Here is a 25,520-nt window from a genome sequence, read left to right on the forward strand (position 1 = left end):
GGCACTGAGAACCAAGGGGGGAGGGAGTAATGGGGGATCAGGGATTGAGGGGCTGCAAGAGGGCCAATGTTGAGGGGCTGCAAGAGGGCCAAGGGAGGGGGCAGAGAGAGGGTCTGGGAAGAGGGCCTGGGGGAGAGAGCTCAGGTCCATCTTTTCAGGGCATGGAGGTAGACCAGTGGAGGAGGGGACTTTGAGGTTTTGGGAAGATCTCAGGTACCGGGGGGGGCACCTGAACTCTGGGTAGGGGACGTTGTTGGGGGTGTAGGGAGACTGGACAGAGCATTCAGCCCTGCCTCGCAGACTCTGGCAATGGGAAGCTGGGGAGAGATACCCAGGCTGAGCCAGTGATGGGATTGGCCTGCTTGCCCTCTGCCACCCAGCCCTTCTTGGAGTCCCAGGGGACATGAGGGTTTCTCCCTCTCAGGACCCCCAGGGTTCCTGCCCAGAGGTGGACAGGCGTGAAGGCAATTTTCCACTCTCTGCTGGCCAAACATGGAGTAGTGACTACAGCGTGGGCCTGGGAGTCAGAAGGTCATGGGTTCTAAGTCTGCCAGTTGTCTGCTGTTTGGCCTTGGGTAAGTCCCTTCACTTCTCTGTGCCTCAGTTGCCTCATCTGTAAAATGGGGATTATCAGGCAGAAACTCCTCACCCTCGGCTTCAAGGCTGTCCATCACCTCGCCCCCTCCTACCTCACCTCCCTTCTCTCCTTCTACAGCCCAGCCTGCACCCTCCGCTCCTCTGCCACCTCTAATCTCCTCACCATGCCTTGTTCTTGCCTGTCCGGCCGTCGACCCCTGGCCCACATCATCCCCCAGGCCTGGAATGCCCTCCCTCCCAACATCCGCCAAGTTAGCTCTCTTCCTCCCTTCAAGGCCTTCCTCCAGGAGGTCTTCCCATACTGAGCCCCCTCCTTCCTCTCCCCCTCCTGCCCCTCTCCATTCCCCCCACCTTACCTCCTTCCCTTCCCCACAGCACCTGTATATATGTATATATGTTTGTACGTATTTATTACTCTATTTATTTTACTTGTACATATCTATTCTATTTATTTTATTTTGTTAATATGTTTTGTTTTGTTCTCTGTCTCCCCCTTCTAGGCTGTGAGCCCACTGTTGGGTAGGGACCGTCTCTATATGTTGCCAACTTGGACTTCCCAAGCACTTAGTACAGTGCTCTGCACACAGTAAGCACTCAATACGATTGATTGATTGATTAAGACTGTGAGCCCCATGCAGGACAGGGACTCTGCCCAATTGGATTTGCTTGTGTCCACTTCAGGGCTTAGTACAGTGCCTGGTGCATAGTACGCACTTAACAAATACCAAAAGTATTACTACCTCTGCCTTTTGCTCAGTGGTGTGGGAACTGTGGGATTAGAGCCACCACCTAAGAGCCAGAGGGATCCTGATTTGCACCACTTGGGCTAGGAGGAGACTGTGCCTGAAGAGGGGTGAAGGGGATGTAAGAGGCACTAGTGAAGGGCAGTCCTTGTGTCTCGGAGAGGGAAACTGAGATACTGATTTGAGAGCAGGCCCAGTCAGTCAGTTATACGTATTGAGCACTTACTGCATGCACAGCACTGTACTAAACTTGGGAGAGTACAATATAACAATATAACAGACATATTCCCGGCCTACAGTGAGTTTACCATCTAGAGGGGGAGACAGACATTAATATAATATGTACATAAATGCTGTGGGGCTGGGAGTGGGGGTGAATAAAGGGAAAAATATGGAATGATCTGGGCCACCCTCCCAGGTTTCCCATGGCCACTGCAGCTTGGCAACAAGATGGACTGGAAACCCTTGGGCCCCCTTGGGCCCACTTGGCCCCCCAGAGCAAGGTTGGGGAGGAGAGAGGGAAATCAGATGAATTTGTTTTGGATCATGCCTGACCATCCTTAATGGAAAATTCAACTGAGCTGTGGAGAAGGTGATACCTAGGGGGATCATGGGCCAGAGAATTCCGGGTTGTGCAGGCTCTCTGGAGGCTCTGCCAGCCATCCCCCTGCCTCCATTTCAGCTAGCCCCTTCCCCAACCCAAGCACGGGAGGGCAAGAGGGGAGTCTCTCCTGGCTGATAGATGACCGAGAGATCCTATCTCTTCTTGATTCCCCCTGGGCCTATGCTACTCAATCCCTGGAGCTGGGACCTTCCACTTGATGTCTAACTACCATCCTTCGTGCTACAGCTTCTCCCTCTTGTTCCGCCCTCAGTGGAGGAGGAAGAGCTGCTCATGGCCATAATCTTTAGAATAACATGGAAGGTCTGGGGAGGGGAGAAAAGGGGCAGTAACCAGGAGATCACTAGAAGCTAGGGCCAGAGGCTGGGCAGTCTTGTTGCACAGTAATTGGCCGATGGGATTTCACATTTCTGAGACCACAGCTTGGGCATTTCTCCAATGTGTATGTGTGTGTGTTGGTGTGGGGGTGGTGGGGGGAGAGAATAAGAGAAGAGAAACACAGAGAGACAAAAACACAGAAAAAAGAGAGAAAGAGAGAGAAAATGCAACCACCTTGAGCTTCTTTCTCAGTTTTCGGATGTATGGTAGAAGGAGGAAAAAAATCTTTGGATCAGAGTGGACCCCAAGTCTACCTTTGTTCAGTTCCATTGCCCTGTGGTTCAGAGAGCAGCTCGGGTGGGTAGAGCAAAGAGGGTACAGGAGTGGGAGGCCCTTCTCTCCACTCTAACCCAACCCTAGACCCTTGGTCATGAGAAGCAACCTGGCCTGGGAGTCAGAGGACCTGGTTTCTGATTCTGGCTCCTCCACTTGTCTGCTGTGTGACTTGGGCAAGTCATTTTAAATTCTCTGTGCCTCAGTTTCCTCATCTGTAAAATGAGGATAAGAAACTGCGGGACTCGTGTGGCTCAGGGGCTGTGTCTGACCTGATTATCTTGTACTTTACCCCGGTGCTCGGTACAGTGTTTGGCACATTGGAAGCACTTCACCAATGCCTCGCTGATCTCAAGCCCCACAACTCAGGTGCTGGTTTCAAGTCCATAGCTCAGGCTCTAGTTTTTAGTGCACAGTACCATTAAAAAAAAGCACAGGTGCTGGTTTTGAATCACATAACTCAATCGTTCATTTCAAAGCTGCAGCTTAGGCTTTGACCTTGAGTCCAGAAGGTACATCTCCTCCAGGAGGCCTTCTTCTGACTAAGCCCCCATTTTTCCCTTCTCCTACCCCTTTTGCATCGCCGACTTGTTCACTTTATTCTTCCACGTTCCCAGCCTCACAGCACTTATGTCCAGATCTGTGATTTTTTAAATATTAATGTCTGTCTCCAACCCCTCTAGACTGAAAGCTCATCGTAGGAAGGGGTTGTGTCTACTTATTGTTGTATTGTATTCTCCCAAGCACTTAGTACAATGCTCTGCACACAGTAAGGGCTCAATAAATATGACTGACTGACTGACTGAATGAATGAATGAATGAGTCCACAGCTCAGGCCCTGTTTGCCTCAGGGCAGCCACTTGGGCTGAGGGGTCACACTTGGCCCTCCCCTGTGGACCCTCTCCCACCCGTGAATTCTCCAGAGAAACCAAGGCAGTTTTCTCAGCAGGGTCTTCCCCAGCCAACCATGCCCCTGGACCCCCCAAGATCTTCCCTCTGCCCATCATGCCCTTCCCGGAGGTGGCTTAGATTTCTCTGAACTGTTTCTGGTGCCTTTTCCCTACCTTACCCACAAGGACCGGGCCCAGGGAAGAGGTAGAGCAGCGAAATCCCACCTTAGTGCCATTATGGCTAAGGCAGAGAAGTGGTGGACCCGAGGACTCTGGGCCACTGTCCTGCTGCTGGTATTTGTTGAGCATTTATTCTGTGCCAGGCACTGTACTAAGCACTGGGGTAGATATAAACAAATCCAGATGGACACAGACCCTGTCCCACATGGGGCTCACAGTCTCAATCCCCATCTTACAGATGAAGTAACTGAGGCACAGTGAAGTGAAGTGACTTGCCCAAGGTCACACAGCAGAAAAGGGGTTGAGCTGAGATTAGAACCCATGACCATCTGACTTCCAGGCCTGTGCTCTATCCACTATGCCATGATGCTTCTCAGGAAGGGCCTCTTTGGGCATTCAGTGAGGAGTAGGAAGAAGGCAGGGGCCTGGGGATCCAGGGGGCTAGGTTCCCTGTTCCCTGGGACAATGGGGCCAGGGCGGGTGCCCCAAGGCCTAACCCTGGGCCTGCTGATGCAGGTAGGGGACAAAGACCTGGTGGAGGCCTAGTGGAAAGAGCCTGAGGCTGGGTATCAGGAGACCTGGGTTCTAATTCTGGTTCCACCACTTGCCTGTTGTGTGACCTTGAGTAAGTCACTTAACTTCTCTGGGCCTTAGTTTCCCCATTCTGCAAATGGGGATCTGATACATGCTCTCCCTCCCCTCTGAGCTCCATGTGAGATAGAGAATGTGTCCAATCTGATTATTGTATATCTACCACAATGCTTGGCAAGTAGTATGTACTTACCAAGTATGACATTTATGTTAGGTGGGTAGATCAGGGGGCGATGAGGGTAGGATGGGCCTGGAACTGTTGAAAATGATTAGAAAGGGAAGGAGAGAGAGCTGGTGGTCTGTGTGTGGAGGGGAGGTTAAGTTCTTTCTTTGAATTGCGGAGGGCTGGGCAACTATAGGGAGCTATGAATCTGCTTGTGTGTTTCTGCGTATGTTTGTGCCTGGGAGTAACTGAAACTGTGTGTGCGGGTGTATGTGAAAGCATAAAGGTGTGACCCTGGGTGTACATTTCCGTGTGCATATTTAGGGAAGATATGATCCGTGTGCATCTGTATGGGTAAATGGGTGCATATGTGCAAAACCATCATGTGCAGGTGCCTATGCAGTTGTGTACATGTGTTTATAAGTGTGCAATCATGTGCGTATGGTCTTCAAGTTTTTATGTGTTTCCTGGAGGGAGTATATGTGACTTCCCTTGTGTGACTGTCTATTTGTGAGTCTGTGTATATGTGTGTATATAATAATAATAATAATAATGATGATGACATTTGTTAAGTGCTTACTATGTGCAAAGCACTGTTCTAAGCGCTGGGGGGGTACCAGGTGATCAGGTTGTCCCACGTGGGGCTCACAGTCTTAATCCCTATTTTACAGATGAGGGAACTGAGGCTCAGAGAAGTTAAGTGACTTGCCCAAGGTCACACAGCTGACAAGTGGTGGAGCCGGGATTCAAACCGATGACCTCTGACTCCCAAGCCCAGGCTCTTTCCACTGAGCCACTATATCTACAGGACCTGTCTCTGTGAATATATGTGTACCTGTTTATCCTTCTGCTTGTGTGATGGCAGGAGGGTGTCCTTGAAAGCATGTATGTGTATGTCTCTGGGCAGGTGTGTGACCACATGATTGCCTTTATGTTTGTGACTATGAGAGTCCTGCTGTATGGGAATCTGTGTGTGATTGATGTGGGTCTTTGTGTGTGATTGTATGATGGTGTGCACATTTATATCTATGTATATGTGTGGTTGCGTGTTTGTCTTCCGTATGTGACTGTGTGCAGCCCTATAGTTGTGCATGAGTCCTTGTGAGATTGACTGTCAATGTGAGTCTGTGTGCTTGCATATATGTGCATGTATGTATGGGCATACATATGCATACGTTTGAGTGTGCATATGCTAGTGTGAATCTCTGTGTGCGTTGGTGCCTATTTGAGTGTGCCCGTGTGTGAGTGGGTGTGCCGACTGGCAGCTCTCTAGACAAGGATAGAGCAGATGTTCTCAAGGCAGTGTCTTCCACCTGCTAATTACTGCACACAAAGGCTCCGAGGGTGGGATTAGGGGTGGGGCACTGGGGGACTGGAATTGGGGTGCTAGGGATTGGGGTTGGGGCTGGGAGCTGAAAATTGGAAGCTCCTCTCCTCCCCACTGGCTGCTTTGTTCGAGTGACTGTGCAGGATAAACTTGCTGCTTTCTGGCCCTCCTCCCTGGACAAGGTGGGAGTCGGCTGTTCACTCATTGTCGTATTTATTGAGCACTTACTGTGGACAGAGCACTTTATTAAGCAGCACGGCCTAGTGACAAGAGCATGGACTTGAGAGTTAGAGGTCGTGAGTTTTAGCCCTAGCTCTGCCACTTATCTGCTATGTGTGACCTTGGGCAAATCACTTCACTTCTCTATGCCTCAGTTCCCTCATATGTAAAATGGGGATTGAGACTGTGAGCCCCACGTAGGACAAACTGATGACCTTGTATCTACCCCAGCACTTAGAACAGTGCTTGGCACATAGTATTTAACAAACACCACGGTAATAATAATAATGATAATAATAATAATAATAGTTAAGTGCTTGGGAGAGGGTCTATGTGGGAGGGGTGCAATGGGGGGGGCGGTAATAGGGCTCCTGACTTCAGACACGGCACCCCTTGGTGGACGGGGAGGAGCAGCCATTGGGAGGCAGGTCTGGGCCGTTGAGTAAGGCATTTGGGTGGACAGTACCTCAACCTGGGGGTCCCCCTAAAGGGACAACACAGTTCCCCCCCCCATCTCCACTTATTGATGTCTGTCTCCCCCACCCTAGACTGTAAACTCACTGTGGGCAGGGAATCTGTTTATTGTTGTATTGTACTCTCCCACGTGCTTAGTACAGTGCTCTAAACACAGTAAGCACTCAATAAATATGATTGAATGAATGAATGAATGGCTCGCCCAGGGGTCAGATCGGGAATCTACCTTGGACTCCCTCCTCTCCCTTCTCCCCTCCTCTCACCCTCACACTTTTCTCCCCTCCTTTCTCCCTCTTTCTGCTCACCATGTGGAGCTGGGCAGGGCAGGAGGAGGGCAGATCTGGGGGGAGCCGAAAGCCCCACAGACTGCAATCCTAGGAGCAGAATGGACACAGCATGGCCTAGTGGAAAGAGCACAAGACTGAGCAACAGAAGACCTGGTTTCTGATCTCGGTTTTGCCACTTCCCTGCTTTGTGACCTGGGAAGACGCTTAGTTTCTCTGCACATTACTTTCCTCATCAGTAAAATGGGAACTAAAAAACTATGCTTCTTCCCCCTTACAGTGGTAATCCCATTTTTAAAATGGTATTTGTTAATAGCTTACTATGTGGCAAGCACTGTACTAAGCCCTGGGGTAGATACAAGCTAATCGGGTTGGAAACAGTCCATGTTCCACGTGGGACTCACAGTCTTAACCCCCATTTTACAGATGAGATAACAGAGGCACAGGGAAATTTAGTGACTTACCTGAGGTTCTACAGCAGACAGGTGGCAGAGCTGGGATTGGAACCCAGCTCCTTCTAACTCCCAGGTCCCAGCTCTATCCACTAGACCATGCTGCTTCTGTGTCTGTGTCTGACCTGACTGTACTGTATCTACTCCAAAGCCTAGCCCAGTGCTTGACACATAGTGCAAGGCTGGACAGCAAAGGGAATCTACGCCACCTCCTCAGAGAAGGGGGAGCGAGAGAGAAAGGGAGAGGCAGGGTGATGAAGAAAATGACCTCTTTAAGTCCCTCCCACAGGACCTGAGAGGTCGGTTTCCAGCCCCTCCTCGCGGTGCTGTGTGATCCTAAGCGTGTTGCCTGACCTCTCTGTGCCTCCTTATCTTGCCCCATCCTACTCCACATAAACCATTGTGAACCAACCCTGCCGTAGGGCGGACCCCAGTGCCCCTCATTTTCCTCTCTCCGGCAAACGGCAATGTCCCCCCTCCCACGGTCCAGGGCCACGGCCGCCTTGGTCCCCGGAGGGATGCTGGGCGTTGTCATGGTTTCCCGGAGTTGATATGTAGCTATTGTCTCTCTCTCTCTCTTTCTGGAGCCTCTCCCTTTCTCCTTTCCCCTCTCCTATTTCCCTTCCCCCCCTCCTGCTCCCTCCCCTCCCCCTTTCCCTACCTTTCTGTCCTGCTCCACGTCTCCCCCTTCCTCTTACCCACCTCCCACCATTTCTCCTCCTCCCCCTGCCTCCCTCCTGTTTTACCTCTTCTCTTCCTCTTTGACTCTTCGTTCCTGTCTTTGTCTCTCGCTAGCTCTCTCTTTTTCTCTCTCTACTTCCTTTCCATAGCCCTCCCTGTCTCTGCTCCTGTCTCTCCCTCTCAATCTCCCTGTCTCTGCTCTCGCTTTCTCTTTTTCTCCCTGCTCCCTTTCCCTCTCCCTCTCCCTTTCTCTCTCTCTCCCCCTCCCTCTCATTTATTCAATCGTATTTATTGAGCGCTTACTGTGTGCAGAGTACTGTACTAAGCGCCCTCTCCTCCTCGCTATCCCCGCTACAAAAAAGAGCTTCTGCCGAACAACCTTCCCTCTGCTTAACCCTGGAGCTGGAGCTGGGTAGTCTTGGGTTCCATAATTTTGGGGCACGTGGAACATAACTCCAGAAGGGAAGAGAAAAAGAAGGAAGGAGAATCGTCTCCCTCCTAGAATTCCCCTGGGAAACATCTCCTGCCCCCCCAGAACTCCCACCCAGCCTTCTCTCCCTGCCCTACAGCCCCAATTTCTCCCAGCTCTGAGCCTCCCTCCCACCGTGGGGCACCATCTTTCCTATGGGTCTGGGCTCTCCCTGCCTCACTGCGGGCCTCAGTTTCCCTTCGAGTTCTGGGTTTCGGTGGGGCTATGGCCCAACGTCGGGGTCTCGGGCCACCTCCTGGTGCTGCGCCCAGAGACGCCCCTTCCTCTTACCCTAAGCTGCCCAGCGACACCCTTGGGCTCCCGGCCTTGACCAGCCTTGACGACCCTTGCCGACCCCAGAGGCTTGGCAGCTGGGATGGACAACATCTGGGAAGGGTGGAGAGGGAGAGCAGTTATCACAGGACCACCCCTTCACCATCAAAGCCAGTCAACTCTGGCACCGGGAGATCCTGACCCTTCCCGCTCCCCCAATTCCCCTTCAGCTTTGCTGCCCCCTGAAATCGGCAGAGACCCTGGATGGAGGGAGGAAGGAAAGGTTTGGGGGGAGACTGGGAGTGCCTTGGGAGGAGCCCGTGATAATAATAATAATAGTATAATAATAATGGTATTTGTTAAGCACTATGTGCCAGCTCTTCTAAGCGCTGGGGTAGATACAAGGTTATCAGGTTGTCCCACGTGGGGCTCACAGCCTTAATCCCCATTTTACAGATGAGGGAACTGAGGCGCAGAGAAGTTAAGTGACTTACACAAAGTCACCCAGTTGACGAGTGGTGGAGCCTGGATTAGGACCCACGACCTCTGACTCCCAAGCCCGTGCTCTTTCCACTAAACCACGCCGCTTCTCTAAGTGCTTTGTTCATTCATTCATTCAATCATATTTATTGAGCGTTTACTGTGTGCAGAGCACTGTACTAAGCGCTTGGGAAGTACAGTCGGCAACATATAGAGATGGTTCCTACTCAACAACGGGCTCACAGTCTAGAAGGGGGAGATAGGCAGCAAAACAAAACATATAGACAGGTGTCAAAATCGTCAGAACAAATCGAATTATAACTATATGCACATCATTTACATCAAAATAAATAGAATAGTAAATACGTACAAGTAAAATAAATAGAGTAATAAATCTGTACAAGTATATACAAGCGCTGTGAGGAGGGGAAGGAGATAGGGCGGGGGGATGGAGAGGAGGAGAGGAAAAAGGGGGTTCAGTCTGGGAGCTTGTTAAGTACTTACTATGTGCCAGGCACTGTACTAACCGCTGGGGTAGATACATGCCATCTAGGTTGGACACAGTCCATGTTCCGCAGCTCCAGTGGGACCGTGGCCTAGGGCGCTAAGGCCTGGGGGCTGGGGAATTGCAGGGCGGGGGACGCGGTGTTTCCGGGACCCCGTAGCCTGGCATGTTGGCTTCCCTGGGGCTGCCACCAGTTGGTGAAATATTTTTAACTCTCCTCGCCTCCTCCCGCCCCCGCCGCTCTGCCCCGCCAGCTGCCGGCGGCTCGGATGGGCCGGTGCCGGAGCCGGAGCCAAAGGCTGGAAGGGGGGGTGGGAGGGGCAGGGGTAAAGGGGGCCAAATTCTGATGATCATAAGAATAATAATGGTATTTGTTAAGTACTTACTATGTGCCCAAGCGCTGTACCAAGCGCTCGAGTGGTTACATGCAAATCGGGTTGGACACAGTCCCTGTCCCAAGTGGGGCTGACACTCAGCCCCTCAGATGAGGTAACTGAGGCACAGAGAAATGAAGTGATTTGCCCAAGATCACACAGTAGACAAGTGGCAGAGCCGGGGTAGGTTCCCTCTCTCCCTACCCATCTCCTTTCCTCTCTTCCTTTTTCCCTCCCCTCCCCTCTGCTCTTTTTATTTCCTCTCCTCTCTTTTCCCTTCTTCCCCACCCCCTCATCTCTTTCCTTTTCCTCCCCTCCCCGGCTCTTTTTTCTATGGTATTTGTTAAGCACTTACTATGTGTCAAATACTGTTCTAAAAGTTGGAGGAGGTACAAGTTAATGAGATCAGACACAGCCCCTGTCCCTCATGGGGCTCATTGTCTAAATATCCCTCCTGCAACTAGCCCAGCCATGGCTTTGAACCAGGAACGGGGCAGGCTGTAGCTCACCCCACGAGGTCCCTGATCCTGCTACCCTGCTAAGGGAAGCAGCCTGGCCTAGTGGATAGAACATGGGCCTGGGAGCCCGAAGGTCATAGGTTCCAAGCCTGGCTCTGCCACTAGTCTGCTTTGTGGCCTTGGGCAAGTCATTTCACTTCTCTGGACCTCAGTTACCTCATCTGTAAAATGGGGATTGAGACTGTGAGCCCCGTGTGGAAGAGGGACTGTGTCCAACCTTATTTGCTTGTATCCTCTCCAGCGCTTAGTACAGTGTGTGGCACATAGTAAGAACTTAATAAATACAGTAATTATTAATTATTACCCTGAACCTTCCTGTCTTCTTCTAAAGCCTCCCCACCCCTAGTGCCCCAGCTCCATCCCCTTAATAATAATAATGATGACATTTATTAAGTGCTTACTATGTGCAAAGCACTGTTCTAAGCACTGGGGAGGTTACAAAATGATCAGGTTGTCCCACGGGGGGCTCACAGTCTTCCCCATTTTACAGATGAGGTAACTGAGGCACAGGGAAGTTAAGTGACTTTCCCAAAGTCACACAGCTGACAGTTGGCAGAGCAGGGATTTGAATCCATGACCTCTGACTCCAAAGCCCGTGCTCTTTTCACTGAGCCACACTGTGTCTCAGTGTCCCCTTCCTCCCAGAGCCCCCAAGACAGCCTCCCCAGAATCCCCCGGCCCATGCTCCCCTTCCCCACTGTCTCCAACTTCTCCCCTTAGTGTCCTGCAGCTGCTGGTGGTGAGTACCTCATGGCCCTCAACCTTGGACTGAAGGTATACCCTCTCTCCCTCACCATGGCCCCAGCCTTGCAGCACTCCCCAAGAACCCAGTTGGCACACCCCCATCCCTGGCTGGCAGAAACAAACATTCATTCACTAGTATTTATTGAGCACTTACTGTGTACAAAGCACTGTAATAAAAATAATGGCATTTATTAAGCATTTATTATGTGCCAGGCACTGTACTAAGCACTGGGATAGATACAAGCAAATCAGCCTTCCCAAACTGAGCCCCCCTTTTCCTCCGCTCCTTCTCCCCTTCCCTTCACCCCTACTCCCTCCCTCTGCTCTACCCCTTCCCCACCCCACAGCACTTATGTATATTTGTACATATTTATTATTGCATTTATTTTATTAATGATGTGTATATATCTATAATTCTGTTTATCTATTTTGATGCTATTGATGCCTGTCTACTTGTTTTGTTTTGTTGTCTGTCTCCCCCTTCTAGACTGTGAGCCCGTTGTTGGGTAGGGATTGTCTCTGTTGCCAAATTGCACTTTCCAAGTGCTTAGTACAGTGCTCTGCACACAGTAAGTGCTCAATAAATACGATTGAATGAATGAATGAATTAAATTTATTCCCACACCTCTCCAACTCACTTGCTTAATCCGTGTGTACACAGTCCCTGTCCCATGTGTGACTCACAGACTCAATCCCCATTTTACAGATTAGGTTACTCAAGCGCAGAGAAGTGAAGTGACTTGCCCAAGGTCACACAGCAGGCAAGTGGTGGAGTCGGGCTTAGGACCCATAACCTCCTGACTCCTAGGCCCATGCTCTACTCACTACACCATGACTGTACTAAACGCTTGCGAAGGTACAATATAACAATAAAGAGTGACAATCCCTGCCCAGAACGGGCTCACAGTCTGGGGAGGGGGGCAGACACCAATACAAATAAACACGTCAATATAAATAAATAAAATGACAGAGGTATACGTAAGTGCTGTGGGGCAGGGAGAGGGAGGAAGAGCAAAGGGAACAAGTCAGAGAGACAGAAAACAGCCAGCCTGCCCCAGACTGCGCCTACCCTGCTTCCCTCCCTGCCCCCACTTACCCCCTCCCACTCCTGTCTGCCCCAGCCTGCCCCACTTCTTCCCTCCCCTGTTTACCCAACCTGCCCTACCTGCTTTCCTCCCTCTCCTCCCCACCTACTCTGCTTCCTCCACTGTCTGTCCTAGCTTGTCCCCAACTGCTGTTAATAATAATAATTATGATAAGAATTATTAATATTAACATTATTATTAATAATAATCATTATTGTGGTTTGTGTTAAGCGCTTACTATGTGCCAAGCACTGTTCTAAACGCTGGGGTAGATACAAGGTAATCAGGTTGTTCCACGTGGGGATCACAGTCTAAATCCCCATTTTACAGTTGAGGTAACTGAGGCACAGAGAAGTTAAGTGACTTGTCCAAGGTCACACAGCAGAGAAGTGGAGGAGCCGGGATTAGAACTCACGTCCTCTGATTCCCAAGCCCGTGCTCTTTCCACTAAGCCATGCTGCTTTCGTTAAGTTCTATGTGCCAGGCACTGTACTAAGCGCTGGGGTAGATACAAGCCAATCAGGTTGGACACAGTCCATGTCCCACTTGGGACTCACAACATAGTATGCACTTAAATGTTATTATTATTTCCGTTACACAGAGAACTGGAGGGGGGGGAGTCGGGGAGGGGGGAGAGTTGTTGTGGGGGTGGAATCACCGTTGGGGAGGGGCAGAGTAGGGGGCATTGAGGGGGGGAGTCACTTTTAAGGAGAGGTTAGGATTTGGGGACACTATGGAGAGGGAAGGAAGGGGCAGGGTAGGGAGCAAAGGAGGTAGGGGCGGGGTAGCTCCGGGGAGAAGTGCAGGCTCCGGAAGCGACTGAGCAGCTATTTTTGTCACGCGGAGGGACCATTCTTCGAACTGACTCTTTCCTTCGGGCTTGTAAAAACAAGAAACTTTCCCCCGGGTCCTCAATTCCTCAGCGGCTGCGGGTGGCGTCTCCCTCCGCCCGCGCCCCCATCCGCCCGGGCCCGGAGCCCCCGCCCCGGCTCTCCCGGTCCTGGCCTGGGTGGGCAGGGGGCAGGGGGCCGGTCTCGTCCTGCGGGGCGGGGGACCGGCAGGGGGGCCTGCGAATCGGGCCCCCATGGCTGGGCTGGTGAGAATTCAACAGCGTCACCTGCAGAACCCCGTCCTCAGGTAGGGCCTTCGTCCTGGGGGGTTGGGGAGACCGGACCCCCACGCCCCACAGGGATTAGGGAGACCAGAATCCCCCCTTTCTCTTCAGGGGTTTGGGAGACTGGACTCCCCACCCCCCGGGGTGTTAGGGACATCCGACTCCCCGCCAGGGGAATGGAGAGACTGTTCTTCCCCCGGAGGGACTGGGGAGACTGGACCCCCCTCGGGGGACTGGGGAGACTTGAGGAGGGTGGACTTCAAGACACATAACCCTCTGCCTCTGTACACCTGGGAATTAAATCCCTCCTACTGCCCGCCAACTTTCCATCTAATCTCTTTCCCCACGTCTCCTTCTCCTCCTCTCCACATTTCTCCTTCCCTTAGCCTTGCCCTGTCCCTCTCAGCTCCCCATCCTCTCTCCCCCCCAGGCTTTTGGTGTCCCTATTGGACCTTGGGGAAGGCCCTAGGATTCTCAGGGGGACCCAGGATTTCCCCACCTTCCTACTCTGGGCCCCACTGGCCCCTAATAATAATAATAATAATAATAATAATGGTATTTGTTAAGCGCTTACTATGTGCCAAGTACTGCTCCTCCCTAGAGGGCCATGGAATCTCTCCTCCTAGAATTCTCTGGACTCCCTTGGTCTTCCTGCTTCTCCCCTCTTTCCCCAGAGTGGGGTCGGGGTGTCTGAGTAGCTAGTTGGGCCCAGAGCCTAGAGGACCCGCAGCAAGGTGTGGTGGGGGGAAAGGAGGAAAAAGGTTGGGACCAAGGGTGGGTGAGGGGTAGAGCCTTGAGATTCTGACTCCTGAGCAGGCTGGACCAGGGAGAGGGAGGTGATGTTCTTGAGGGGCGACGGCAGTGGAGTGCTGCCCCTTCACTTGCTCCCCAGAGTTGGCTGCAACACCCTCATTGCAGAGAATAGTCATCCCAGGAGCAGAAAGGAAGGAAGTGTGGGGAGAAGCAGCATGGCCTAGTGGTCATGGGGCCTGGGAGACAAAGGACCTGGATTATAACTTTGACTCCACCACTTGTCTGCTGTGTGAACTTGTGCAAGACACTCAATTCTCTGTGCCTCTTTTACCTCTTCTGTAAAATGGGAATTGAAACTGTGACCCCCAAGTGGGGCCTGAATGGTATCCAGCTTGATTATCTTGTATCCACCCCAGAGCTTAGTACAGTGCCTGGCACATAGTAAGTGCTTAACAATTATCATAAGAAGGGGGGAGCCTCGAGATAAACGGCTGGGAACTTGGGGATGAGCTCATGGGCCCTGGCCTGGAAGCATGGGTGCAGCAGGAAATGTGGAGTGGGTGAAGACCGCTCAAAGTCCGGGGGAGACAGGGGGACACAGAGGCCTGCTGTCCCTCTCAGAGACTCCTTCTCATCCCAGAGTGCCAGGGGTCGGAGGAGAATTCTGTTGAAAACAGGGCGGGAGAAGCAGCCAAAGACTCCGGAGCCTCCTCCCTCCTCCTCCTCCCTTCCTCTTGTCCACCCCACCCCCCATCGTCCCCTGTGGACAGTCTGTCCAGGAAGTGAGTTCTCAACTGGTAGATTGGTCAGTCCCCAAACTGTACTGAGCTCTGCACTAGAACCAGGGGGAAGGGCAGGAAAGGAGAGTCACAGACCATGCCTTGAGGGGCTTCCAGTCTGGTGGGGGTGATAGGATGGACACAAACGTGCACACGTGCACACGCACACACAGACACACACTCTGTGGTGATCACTGGTGGACAGAAGGAGGAGACATGATCCCTGCCCTCGAGAGACTCCATGGAAAGACTCCTGTGCTTGGTGAGAGATGGAGGATGGAGGGACCAGATTGCTCTGTACCAGAGCTGGGTGTGGACGGTGTGGCCAATTTGGGGAACCTTCCTGGAGGAGGCAGTGGGAATGGTGAAGGGGAATGGACCGCAGGTGGAAGTGTGGGGGACACTGGGTGGGTTGCCTAGTTCAGGCTGGGGTGGGAGCCTGGGCTGGGGAAAGGGAGAGCAGGGCATTGGAGGAAGCTGAGGTAGAGGATTCAGAGGACTGAGAGAGGGAGGGCTTGGCTGGGGGCTGCCTCAGAGTCCAGCTCTAAGGTCCATCACCATGTGTGTTGGGTGGGTCAGAGCGGGCAGTGGCTGAACTAGGCAGAGAACCCAGTTAAGATTGACGTCGCTGCTGGCCTCAGGAGGCCCTGGAGCCCAGGCCTCCCTCCCCTTTTTTCTATTCTTTCTTTCTCTTGTGATATTTGTTAAGCACTTCCTATGTTCCAGGAACTGTTTCAAGTGCTAGGGTAGATACAAAGTAATCAGGTTGGACATAATCCCTGCCCCACATAGGGCTCACACTCAATCCCCATTTTACAGATGAGGCAACTGAGGCACAGAGAAGTAAAGTGATTTTCCCAAGGTCACACAGCAGACAAGTGGCAGAGCTGGGATTACAATTCAGTCCTCTTGACCCCTAGACCCATGCTCTATCCACTAGGCTATGCTACTTCTCCCCTCCCTCCCTCTGAGACCTGCTGAGCTACTCAGCTCCTCCTGAGTCTCTCCAGCCTTTCACCCTGTCTTTCTCCCTGGGGGCCTGGGAACCAGGGTGTCCAGGAGGATGGCAGGAGGCAGCAAGGTGTTGCACAGACTGCACTGGGTTCTTGTGATGCTTGTTTGATCCATCAGTGATATTAATTGAGTGCCAGCTGATTGTGCAGTGCTGGCCGACAAGCAATTACTCTCCCCACCTTCAAAGCCTTATTGAAGGCACATCTCCTCCAAGAGGCCTTCCCAGACTAAGCCCCACTTGTTCTCATCTCCCACTCCCTTCTCGTCACCTGACTTGCTCCCTTTGTTCTCCCTCTCACTCGCCCCACAGCACTTGTGTATATATCTGTAATTTTATTTATTTGAATAGATGTCTGTCTACTCCCTCTAGACTGTGAGCTCAGTGTGGGCAGGGATTGTCACTGTTTATTGTTGTACTGTACTTTCCCAAGTGTTTAGTACAGTGCTCTGCACACAGTAGTGCTTAATAAATACGATTGATTGAATGAATGAATACTAAGCACATGGAGGGAAACATAGGGAGTAAAACATTCATTTCCTGCCTTCAAGGAGCAAACAATCTAACAGTCATTCCCTCCCCCAACTCCATCCATCCAGGGGAGAGGGTCGAGGCAATCTGGGGCGGGGGGGGGCGGGGGAGAGGCCGGAGAAGCAGGGATGCTCAGCTGTGAGAAGAGAAGCCTGAGGGGGTCTGGAGACCCTCTGTGCTCCAGCTCCACTGAGGTCAGAACCGGAGGGATGTACCTGGTGATGCTGCTGGAGGGCTGGAGGCTAGACTGGAGGAGGGACATCTCCGGCCTCAAGGGTTAGGATGGTGGGACAGTGAGGGGGCAGGGTGTTCCCTTTCCCTGCAGAACATTCCCAGTGTAGGGCTGGGCTGGTGAGAGACAGGGGGTTGGATAAGGTGGGGGTACTGACTCCCTAGCTGCTCTGATACAACCAACCTGTGGGGTGTTTCACCCTCAGTCAGTAAGAGAGGAGTCACAGGTTCTTGGATTAATTTTGTCTCTTAGGGGACACAGGATTCAGGGGTCCTCAAGATCCCCCAAACTCCAGGACTTGTGTGCCAGTCTTTCCCATGTGGCCTAATGGAAAGAGCTTGGGCCTGGGATCAGAGGCCCTGGGTTCCAATCCTGGCTCCACTACTGATCTACTCTGGACCTTGGGCACTTAACTTTTCTGTGCCTTAGTGTCCTCAACTTAGACTGTGAGCCCCATGTGGGACAGGGGACTGCTCCCATCTGATTATCCTGTATCCACCCCAGTGCTTAGAACAGTGCCCTGCTCCTCACCAGAGCTGGGTGTGGAGGGGAGTGGCAAAAGTGGGGAGACTTCCTGGAGGAGTTGGGTTTTTGATTAAGTTTGAAAGGAGGAGGGAGAGTTGTGACAGTGGGAATGGGGTAGGGGCGATGGACCACAAGCAAAAGTGTGGGGGGACACTGGGTGGAGTAGGGCACATAGTGAGCACTTAAGTGTTATAATTAGTATTACTATTTCCGCTCTCTCCCCTTGAAGCTTCCTGCTGCAGCTGTTTCGCCCTCCCAAGGGTGACCCGAGGGACCTTTCTGGGGGAGATCCTCTGCTCCAGCCCCTGCCACTGGTTGATCTCTGCACCCCCACCCTACTGGCTTCCCCTTCGGTTGTCCCCTCCCCCTTCAATCCCCTCCCTCCCCCGGCCATGTAAAATTGGGGCTGGAGAGGGAGATCGTCGGCAGCCCGGCGGGACTCTGGGCAGGAGGGTGATTCATCTTCTCCTCGTTAATCCTCGCTGTAATCAGCCTTATTAAAACTGGTGTTAATATTTATACTAATCACCAGCCAACTCTCCACCCGTCTGGCCATTCCCCTCCCGCCCTCTGACTCCTCTCGGAGGCTTCAAGAGATAAAAAGAAATCAATTCCCTTCCCAGGATGGAAGCCCAGGGAGAGGGGGAAGGGTGCCTGGAGGAGGAGACAGGAGGCCCTAGGAGGAAGAGCTGGAATGATGGGAGGGGTCGCGGAAAGGGTGGGAGCAGCTGCAGAAGAGAAGAGATGCCCTAAAACCCTTCCATTCCCTGTACCTGTGTCTCCTAAAGGGATGTCCTTTCTGATGTCTAACCGCCACCTAACCTGCTGCTTGGTCAGATTCATTCATTCATTCAATTGTATTTATTGAACGTTTACAGTGTGCAGAGCACTGTAGTAGTTAGATGCCTGGAGGCCAAGAGGATTGTCAGAGCTGGGTAGTGGGGAGCCCACCGGATCCTAGAAGCACTGTCCCCGTGTCCAGCAGCTCTCCCATTCCCAGGCAGACACAGCTGGTGCTCATTCCAGCAGGCGGGATTGAGAATAGACATCAGGGAGGACTTCCCGGTGTTCAGGCCTGGAGGGGAGCTGGAGTGTGGTGGGTTATGTTGGCGTTGCTTTCCCTGAAGACTTAGGGGAACTAGATCAGAAGAACCTCCCATACAGAGGCAGGGGAAAGGGCAGAATGACCCTTGGTTGGACACCAGACCCTGCCCGTAGTACAGTGCTAAGCGCTTAGTACAGTGCTCTGCACACAGTAAGCGCTCAATAAATACGATTGATTGATTGATTGATTGCCCTTCCCAATCAGAGGGGGAACCCAGCTGAAATCCGGCAGCTCCGGCCTCCCCGGAGCCTCTGGGAAAGTGGTGAGGCTAATTTGGTCTCCAAAGTGGGGTCCTGAGTCATCCGTCTCCCCTGAGCTACCTCTGACTCACAGGGTCACCTTGGGCATCTCTCTGGGCCTGGAGTCCACCTACCGGTCCTCCTGCCCCCCCAGTCCCCTGCCTCTTTCTCCAGAGCCCCCTGCCCCTGCCCTCCAGCCTTCAGCACCCCTGGCCCTCTCTCTCATCACCCATGACCCTTTGCCCCTCTCCTGCCCCTCCTGTGATAATCAGTACCCCATCAGTCCCTGGTACTCCCTCCCAGGGCCCCTGGTCTCTGCCTTTACCCTCTGACTCCTTTCCCCTCCCCCTCTCTCTCTTATCTTTGCTCTGCCCCTCTCCTCACTGGCAGATATCAGAATCCAAACCCCATTAGCCTGCAGGAGAGGGAGAAAATTGAATTTGAGTTCTGCTGTCCGCTCCCTACTATTTTTGGAGATTTTCCTCCCTCCCTGCTTTCTCTAGGCTCCTGGAAAGGTGGGGGAGCAGAAGGGGAAAGGGCTGGGAAAGAGCACTCTACCCCAGCATCTCTCTCCTTTATCTCCAGGAGGCATCTCTTGGGATCACCCCCCGGGAAGGATGTCGGGGGTTGTGGCTGTTTGGTCCATGGCCTCCCTAGTGGGGGTATTGAGCCTGCAGTCAGGAAACCCGGTTCTAGTCCCAGTTTGGTCCTTGCCCTGATTTGTGGCCTCAAGCAAGTCAGTTAACCTCTCTGGATTTCAGTGTCCACCTTTGTAAAATGGGGACTTAGATTGCAAGCCCTGTGTGAGACAGGGGCTGGATCACATCTGATTTTCTGGTATCTACATCAGTGTTCAGCAAAGTGCTTAGAGAAGTGCTTAATAATCACTGTAACTATTAATACTGCTATTATGTATATATCTGTAATTTACATAATAACACTGTCATATCTACAATTTTATTTATTTATTTATATTAATGTACATCTCCCCCTCTAGACTTCAAGATCACTATGGGTAGTGGATGTGTCTACCAACTCTATTATACTGTACTCTCCTAAGCATGTAGTGCAATGTTCTGAACACAGTATGAGCTTGATAAATACAATTGATTGATTATTAATGCAAAGCCCCAGGGAATGCTTTCCTGGGAGTTATGGTATTCTTATCATCTCCATCAGAGCTGGAGCGGTTAGGGGAGCAGATGATGTCTCTGTGTTGTCCCTGACTCCTGACCTCTGACCCCCAGGCTGCGGTTCATGGTGAAGCAGCTAGACAACGGTGAGGTGAACATCGAGGATCTGAAGAAGAACCTCGAGTACACAGCATCCCTGCTGGAGGCCGTCTACATCGACGAGACCAGGTAGACCAGGGCTTGCAGGGCTGCTGTGTTGACTGGGGCAGGGATGCGGGGTGGGGAGGAATGGGCTGGAGAGGGAGAGCAGGAATAGAGCAGAGACTGAATCCTGAAGAGAGACAGGGGCAGAGAGAAATAGAGATGCAGACCCAGAGAGAGGGATGGAAAGGAGGAAGAGATAGAGATGGAGAGTCAGAGACAGAGAGCAGGGAGAGATGGAGACGGGGAGATGGTGAGGGACAGATGGAGCGGAAGAGATGGGGAGGGACAGATAATAATAATAATAATAATGGCATTTGTTAAGCGCTTACTATGTGTCAAGCACTGTTCTGAGAAAAGAGAGATGGAGGGGAAGAGATGGGGAGGGAGAGGCAGGGAGGGAGGACTGCAGTTTGGATGTCCCACCAACATCTCAAAGTTAACATATTCAAGACAGAACTCCTCATCTTTCTAGCCAAACCCTGTCCTCTCCCTGTCTTTCCCATCACTGTAGACAATACCACTATACTCCCTATTATGCCAACCAAGTGCCCTTGGCATTATCTTTAACTCATCTCTCTCGTTCAACACACATACTCAATATGTCACCAAATCCTGTCGATTCTACCTTCATAATATTGCTAAAATCTGCCTTTCCCTCTCCACCCAAACTGCTACTATTCTGTTCCAAGCACTTATCCTATTCCACTTGGATTACTTTATCAGCCACCTTGCTGACTTCCCTGCCTCCTGTCTCTCCCCAGGTCAAATTTCACTCTGCTGCCCAGCTTATTTTTCTAAAAAAAGTTCAGTCCACATCTCCCCACTCCTCAAGACTCTGCCTCCAGTGGTTGCCCCTACATTTCTGCATCAAACATAAACTTCTTACCATTGGTTTCAAAGCACTCAATTAGCTTTTCCCCTCCCATCTTACCTCACTACAACTACAGTCCAGCCCACACACTTGGCTCCTCTAGCAACAGTCTATTCACTGTACCTCAATCTTGTCTATCTCACCGCTGACTCCTTGCCCACATCCTCCGTCTGGCCTGCAACTCCCTCCCACCTCATATACAATTCTGCCAAGCACTTAATACAGTGATCTGCACTCAATAAGCACTTAATAAATACCATTGATTGATATCCGACAGACCACCACTCTCCCCACCTTCAAAGCCTTATTAAAATCACTTCTCCTCCAAGAGGCTTTCCCCAACTAAGGCCTCATCTCCCTTACTCTCTCTCCCTTCTTCATTATCCTTGCACTTGGATGTGTATGCATTAAGCATGTGATATTCACCCCACCCCCAAACCCACAGCACTTAATATCTGTCTCCCTCTCTAGACCGTAAGCTCCTTGGGAATATGTCTCCCAAGGGCTGCACTGTACTCTCCCAAGGGCATAGTATAGTGCTCTGCACGTAGTAAATGTTCAATAAATATGGATGATGCACACAGTAAGCACTCAATAAATAATGATGGATTGAGGGAAGGGCAGAGACAGAGGAGGAAGGATAGAGACAGGGGAGGGAGGGGCAGAGACAAAGGAAGGAAGGAAGGGTAGAGGCAGAGGAGGGAGGGAGGAACCGAGGCAGAGAAGGAAGGGGTGGACAGAAACAGAGGAGAAAGGGGCAGAGACAGAGGAGGGAGGTCATTCATTCAATCGTATTTATTGAGCACTTACTGTGTGCAGAGCACTGTACTAAGCGCTTGGGAAGTACAAGTTGTACAAGGTCACAGATATAGGAGCAGGGAAGGAGCACAGAGATGAGAAACCCCGGTACCACGTCATCCCTGGGGCAGGCTGGGGACTGTGGGGCAGGGATCAGAGGTCAATGTCTGCGGCGGCTCCCCCGGCCCCAGGCAAATCCTGGACACAGAGGACGAACTGCAGGAGATCCGCTCGGACGCGGTGCCCTCAGAGGTGCGGGACTGGCTGGCCTCCACCTTCACCCAGCAGACCCGGGCCAAGGGCCGCCGCTCAGAAGAGAAGCCCAAGTTCCGCAGTATCGTCCACGCAGTGCAGGCTGGCATCTTCGTGGAGCGGTGAGGCCACTCCCTGTACACTGGTCCCCAGGCCCCCGAGTCCCCTCCCCAGCCCGAGCTCCCCAAGCCCCCTTCCAGCCCTCCGCCCATCCCTTGGAGCCCCCAGAGTCCTCCCACAGGCCCCTAGGAGAGCTCTGGGTCCAATCCGCTCATGACCTACTTGTCCCCAGCATGTTTCGAAGAACCTACACCACCGTGGGTCCCAGCTACTCCTCGGCCGTCATCAACTGCTTGAAGGTAAGGAGAGAGGCCAGGGCTAGGCTGGACTCAGGTTAGGGGTGGAACCGGGGCTGGGCCAGTTTGGGTCAGGGCCAGGGCCAGGACTGAGCTCCGGGAGGGACTGGGGCCGGACTGGGGGTGAGTCCTGGTTAGACTGGGGAAGGGGTGGGCCAGGCAGTATCAGCAGCCCATCGGGACCCTTGCAGACCCTGGATCTGTGGTGCTTTGACGTCTTCTCCCTGAACCGTGTGTCTGAAGACCACGCCCTGCGGACCGTTGTCTTCGAGCTGTTTACCCGCCACAACCTCAACAGCCGCTTCAAGGTCAGACATCATGCCTTCCTCCGGGGTTATCCCAACCTCCCACTGCCTCTCTCCCGCCAGACCATCCAGCCTGGCGAGGTTGCAGGGGAGGTGCCACATCCTCTCTTGAACCACCCCAGCCACCCCACCCCCTTGTCCAGGTCGACCAGCCCCTCCACCAGTGCCGGGCCAAGACAGCAACTCCCTTCCCCACTTACGAAGCTCACCCCCCTGATTGCTTCTTCCTACAGTCTAGCCTTCATCCTTCTTGCTGCAGATTCAGGTCCAGTCCTCTGGTCCTGCCCTTGGCACAGCTGGTCCCTTCCTGGCTGTACCCAGGTGCCCGGCGGCAGGCGCCATGACAACACCAAAATAGGCAAATGGCTGCCATGGGAACGGTTCCTTTACATTCCCTGTATTTGGGGCACTGGAGAGCCGGTCTGGGAGGGTGGGGGCGGGGACAGGCAGGGAAGCCTCCTGGTCCACTCCTCTGGCAGGCTGCAGTGTGGATTCATTCATTCATTCATTCAGTTGTATTTATTGAGCACTTACTGTGTGCAGAGCACTGTACTAAGCGCTTGGGAAGTACAAGTTGGCAACATATAGAGATGGTCCCTACCCCAAAATAGGCTCACAGTCTAGAAACGGGCTCACAGTCTAGAACCACTGGATAGGCCAATGGTTTCCAGGGCTATCTCCCTGAGTGTACCAACCGGATCGGGCTTGGCTTGGCACTGGCAGGCAATGACCCAGCCCATAAGGGATCACTGAAGGTCACTGAGGCCATTTCCCTGCCTCTCCCTTACTCTGGCTGTGCTGCCTGCAGTCTGACTTCCATCCCTCCTACTGCAATTCTCAGATCCCCACTGTGTTCCTCATGACTTTTCTGGACGCCCTGGAGGCCGGCTACGGAAAGTACAAAAATCCTTACCACAATCAGATCCACGCAGCTGATGTCACGCAGACCGTCCACTGCTTCCTGCTCCGGACTGGCATGGTGGTAATGCCTAGGGATCTGAGGCACCTGAAAGAGCTTGCCTATCTATGGGGCACACCTGGGGCTAGAGGAGAGGAGGCTAAAGGAGCACACTTCAGGGCCAGGGGAAAGGCAAGGGGGACACATCTGGGATGAGAGGCGAGTGGACCCAGCCCAGAATTTAGGGGAGGGACAATGTCCCCCCAAGGCCCTCCACCAAATAATTACAGTAATAATAGTATTTTTTAAGCACTTACTATTGCCAGGCACTGTACTAAGCACTGGGGTGGACACAAGCAAATTGGGTTGGACACAGTCCCTGTCCCTCATGGGGCTCAATCTTGCTCCCCGTTTTACAGGTGAGGTACCTGAGGCATAGAGGAGTTAAGTGACTTTCCCGAAGTCACACAGCAGATAAGTGACAGAGCTATTTCTGACCAAAAGCCCCTGAGCATAAAAATAAAGGCAAATTTGCATCCAATTTGCATGTGCACCCAGCCTTTGGAGCTTCCCATTGGGCCACAGAGTGTCTGGCTGGGGAGCTGGGCCACTGGGAGGGCGCTTTAAAGGCAGAGTCTCAGTCCCAAGTGAGAGGGAAGTGGCTGGGCCAGCTCAACCTCATTAGGCCAGAGATGAACCAGCCTTGTGGTGGCAGCCCTGCCTGGGGTCTCTGGGGTTCCCCACCCTGAACTCTGCACATTTCCCTCTTGGCCCCAGCACTGCCTGACAGAGATAGAGGTCCTCGCTATCCTCTTCGCAGCCGCCATCCACGACTATGAGCACACCGGTACCACCAACAGCTTCCACATCCAGACCAAGTGAGACAGAGGCGGGGGGCCTGGGGTGGAGGGTATCCAGGGTCTTGGGGTCAGGGGCCGGGGGTCGGGGCCGGAGGCAGAGGGCATCCAGGGATTGGGGCCAGGGGTGGAGGGTGTCCAGGGGCAGGGTGTTGGCACCAGAGGATGTCCAGGATCTAGGGGAGGGGGCTGTTTGGGGGTTGGGGTGGAAGCCAGGGTGGGGGTCTGAGGGCGGGGTCAGGGATGAAATCAGAGAGAGGGCAGGGGTCTCGGAGTGAGGGGTGAGGGATCAGGGACTGGGGACAAGGGACTGGGGTGGAGGCAGGTGAGTTCTGGGCCTGAGGCTGGGAGCAAGGATGAGGCTAGGGGAATGGGCTGGTGGTGAGGGGCCAGGGTAGAGGGAGTGGAGTGGAGGGATGGAGGTCAGGAAGCCCGGGTGGGGAGCCATGACCCCACCAGGCAGTCCCCCCTGAGCCCAGACCCTGGTCCAGGTCCGACTGTGCCATCCTGTACAATGATCGCTCGGTGCTGGAGAACCATCACATCAGCTCCGTCTTCCGCCTGATGCAGGATGAGGAGATGAACATTTTTACCAACTTGGCCAAGGATGAATTCGCGTGAGCAGCCTCTACCCCACCCCTCACACCCCTCCTACGCCAAGCCCAAGAACCCCAATCCCTCCTCTGTCCAGCCTGGCACCCTTTCCACTCATCTCTATCTAGCTCAATACCCCCACCCCACTCCATCCAGCCTGAGAATCCCTGCTCCTCTCTATCTAGCTCAAGATCCCTCTCCTCCCTTCAAGGTTAGCCCTTGGTCAACTGGAACCTGGTTCCCACAACCTCTGATCTCTGACCTCTGATCTTTGTCCTCCTACATCCCTTGATGGGAGAGGAGGTCCTTATTAGAGGGTAGGATGGAGGATCAGAACCTTGGTCAGAGGGCTTGGCCCCCGAGGAAAGGGTAGTAGAGGGAAATGCCAGTACCCAGAAATCGATCAATCAATCATATTTATTGAGCGCTTGCTTTGTGCAAAGCATTGTACTATGCGCTTGGATGAGAACAATATAACAGAGTTGGTATGTACGTTTCCAGCCCACAGTTTGTTTACAGTCTAAAGGGGGAGAGGTACACTAATATAAATAAATTATGGATATGGACATGAATGCTCTGGGGCTGAGGGAGGAGGTGAATAAAGGGTGCAAATCCAAGGGAAAGGAAGCAGCAAGTGTAT

General features: G+C 52.7%; 1 protein-coding gene across 3 annotated transcripts in view; it reads left to right on the top strand.

Moving 5' to 3' along the window:
- Positions 1 to 25,520, top strand: part of NCKAP1L (NCK associated protein 1 like) — a 79,551-nt gene that overhangs the window by 48,332 nt on the left and 5,699 nt on the right. For all 3 annotated transcript variants that reach the window (XM_038752291.1, XM_038752294.1, XM_038752293.1), the window contains 7 exons: positions 19,860 to 19,973; positions 21,810 to 21,992; positions 22,163 to 22,229; positions 22,418 to 22,534; positions 23,373 to 23,513; positions 24,207 to 24,307; positions 24,778 to 24,903. In XM_038752291.1, coding sequence (XP_038608219.1) covers positions 19,860 to 19,973; positions 21,810 to 21,992; positions 22,163 to 22,229; positions 22,418 to 22,534; positions 23,373 to 23,513; positions 24,207 to 24,307; positions 24,778 to 24,903 — 849 coding nt within the window. The remainder of the gene's footprint in view (positions 1 to 19,859; positions 19,974 to 21,809; positions 21,993 to 22,162; positions 22,230 to 22,417; positions 22,535 to 23,372; positions 23,514 to 24,206; positions 24,308 to 24,777; positions 24,904 to 25,520) is intronic.

The sequence above is a fragment of the Tachyglossus aculeatus genome, chromosome 10, assembly GCF_015852505.1.
Source record: "Tachyglossus aculeatus isolate mTacAcu1 chromosome 10, mTacAcu1.pri, whole genome shotgun sequence".
Classification (NCBI taxonomy): Eukaryota; Metazoa; Chordata; class Mammalia; order Monotremata; family Tachyglossidae; genus Tachyglossus; species Tachyglossus aculeatus.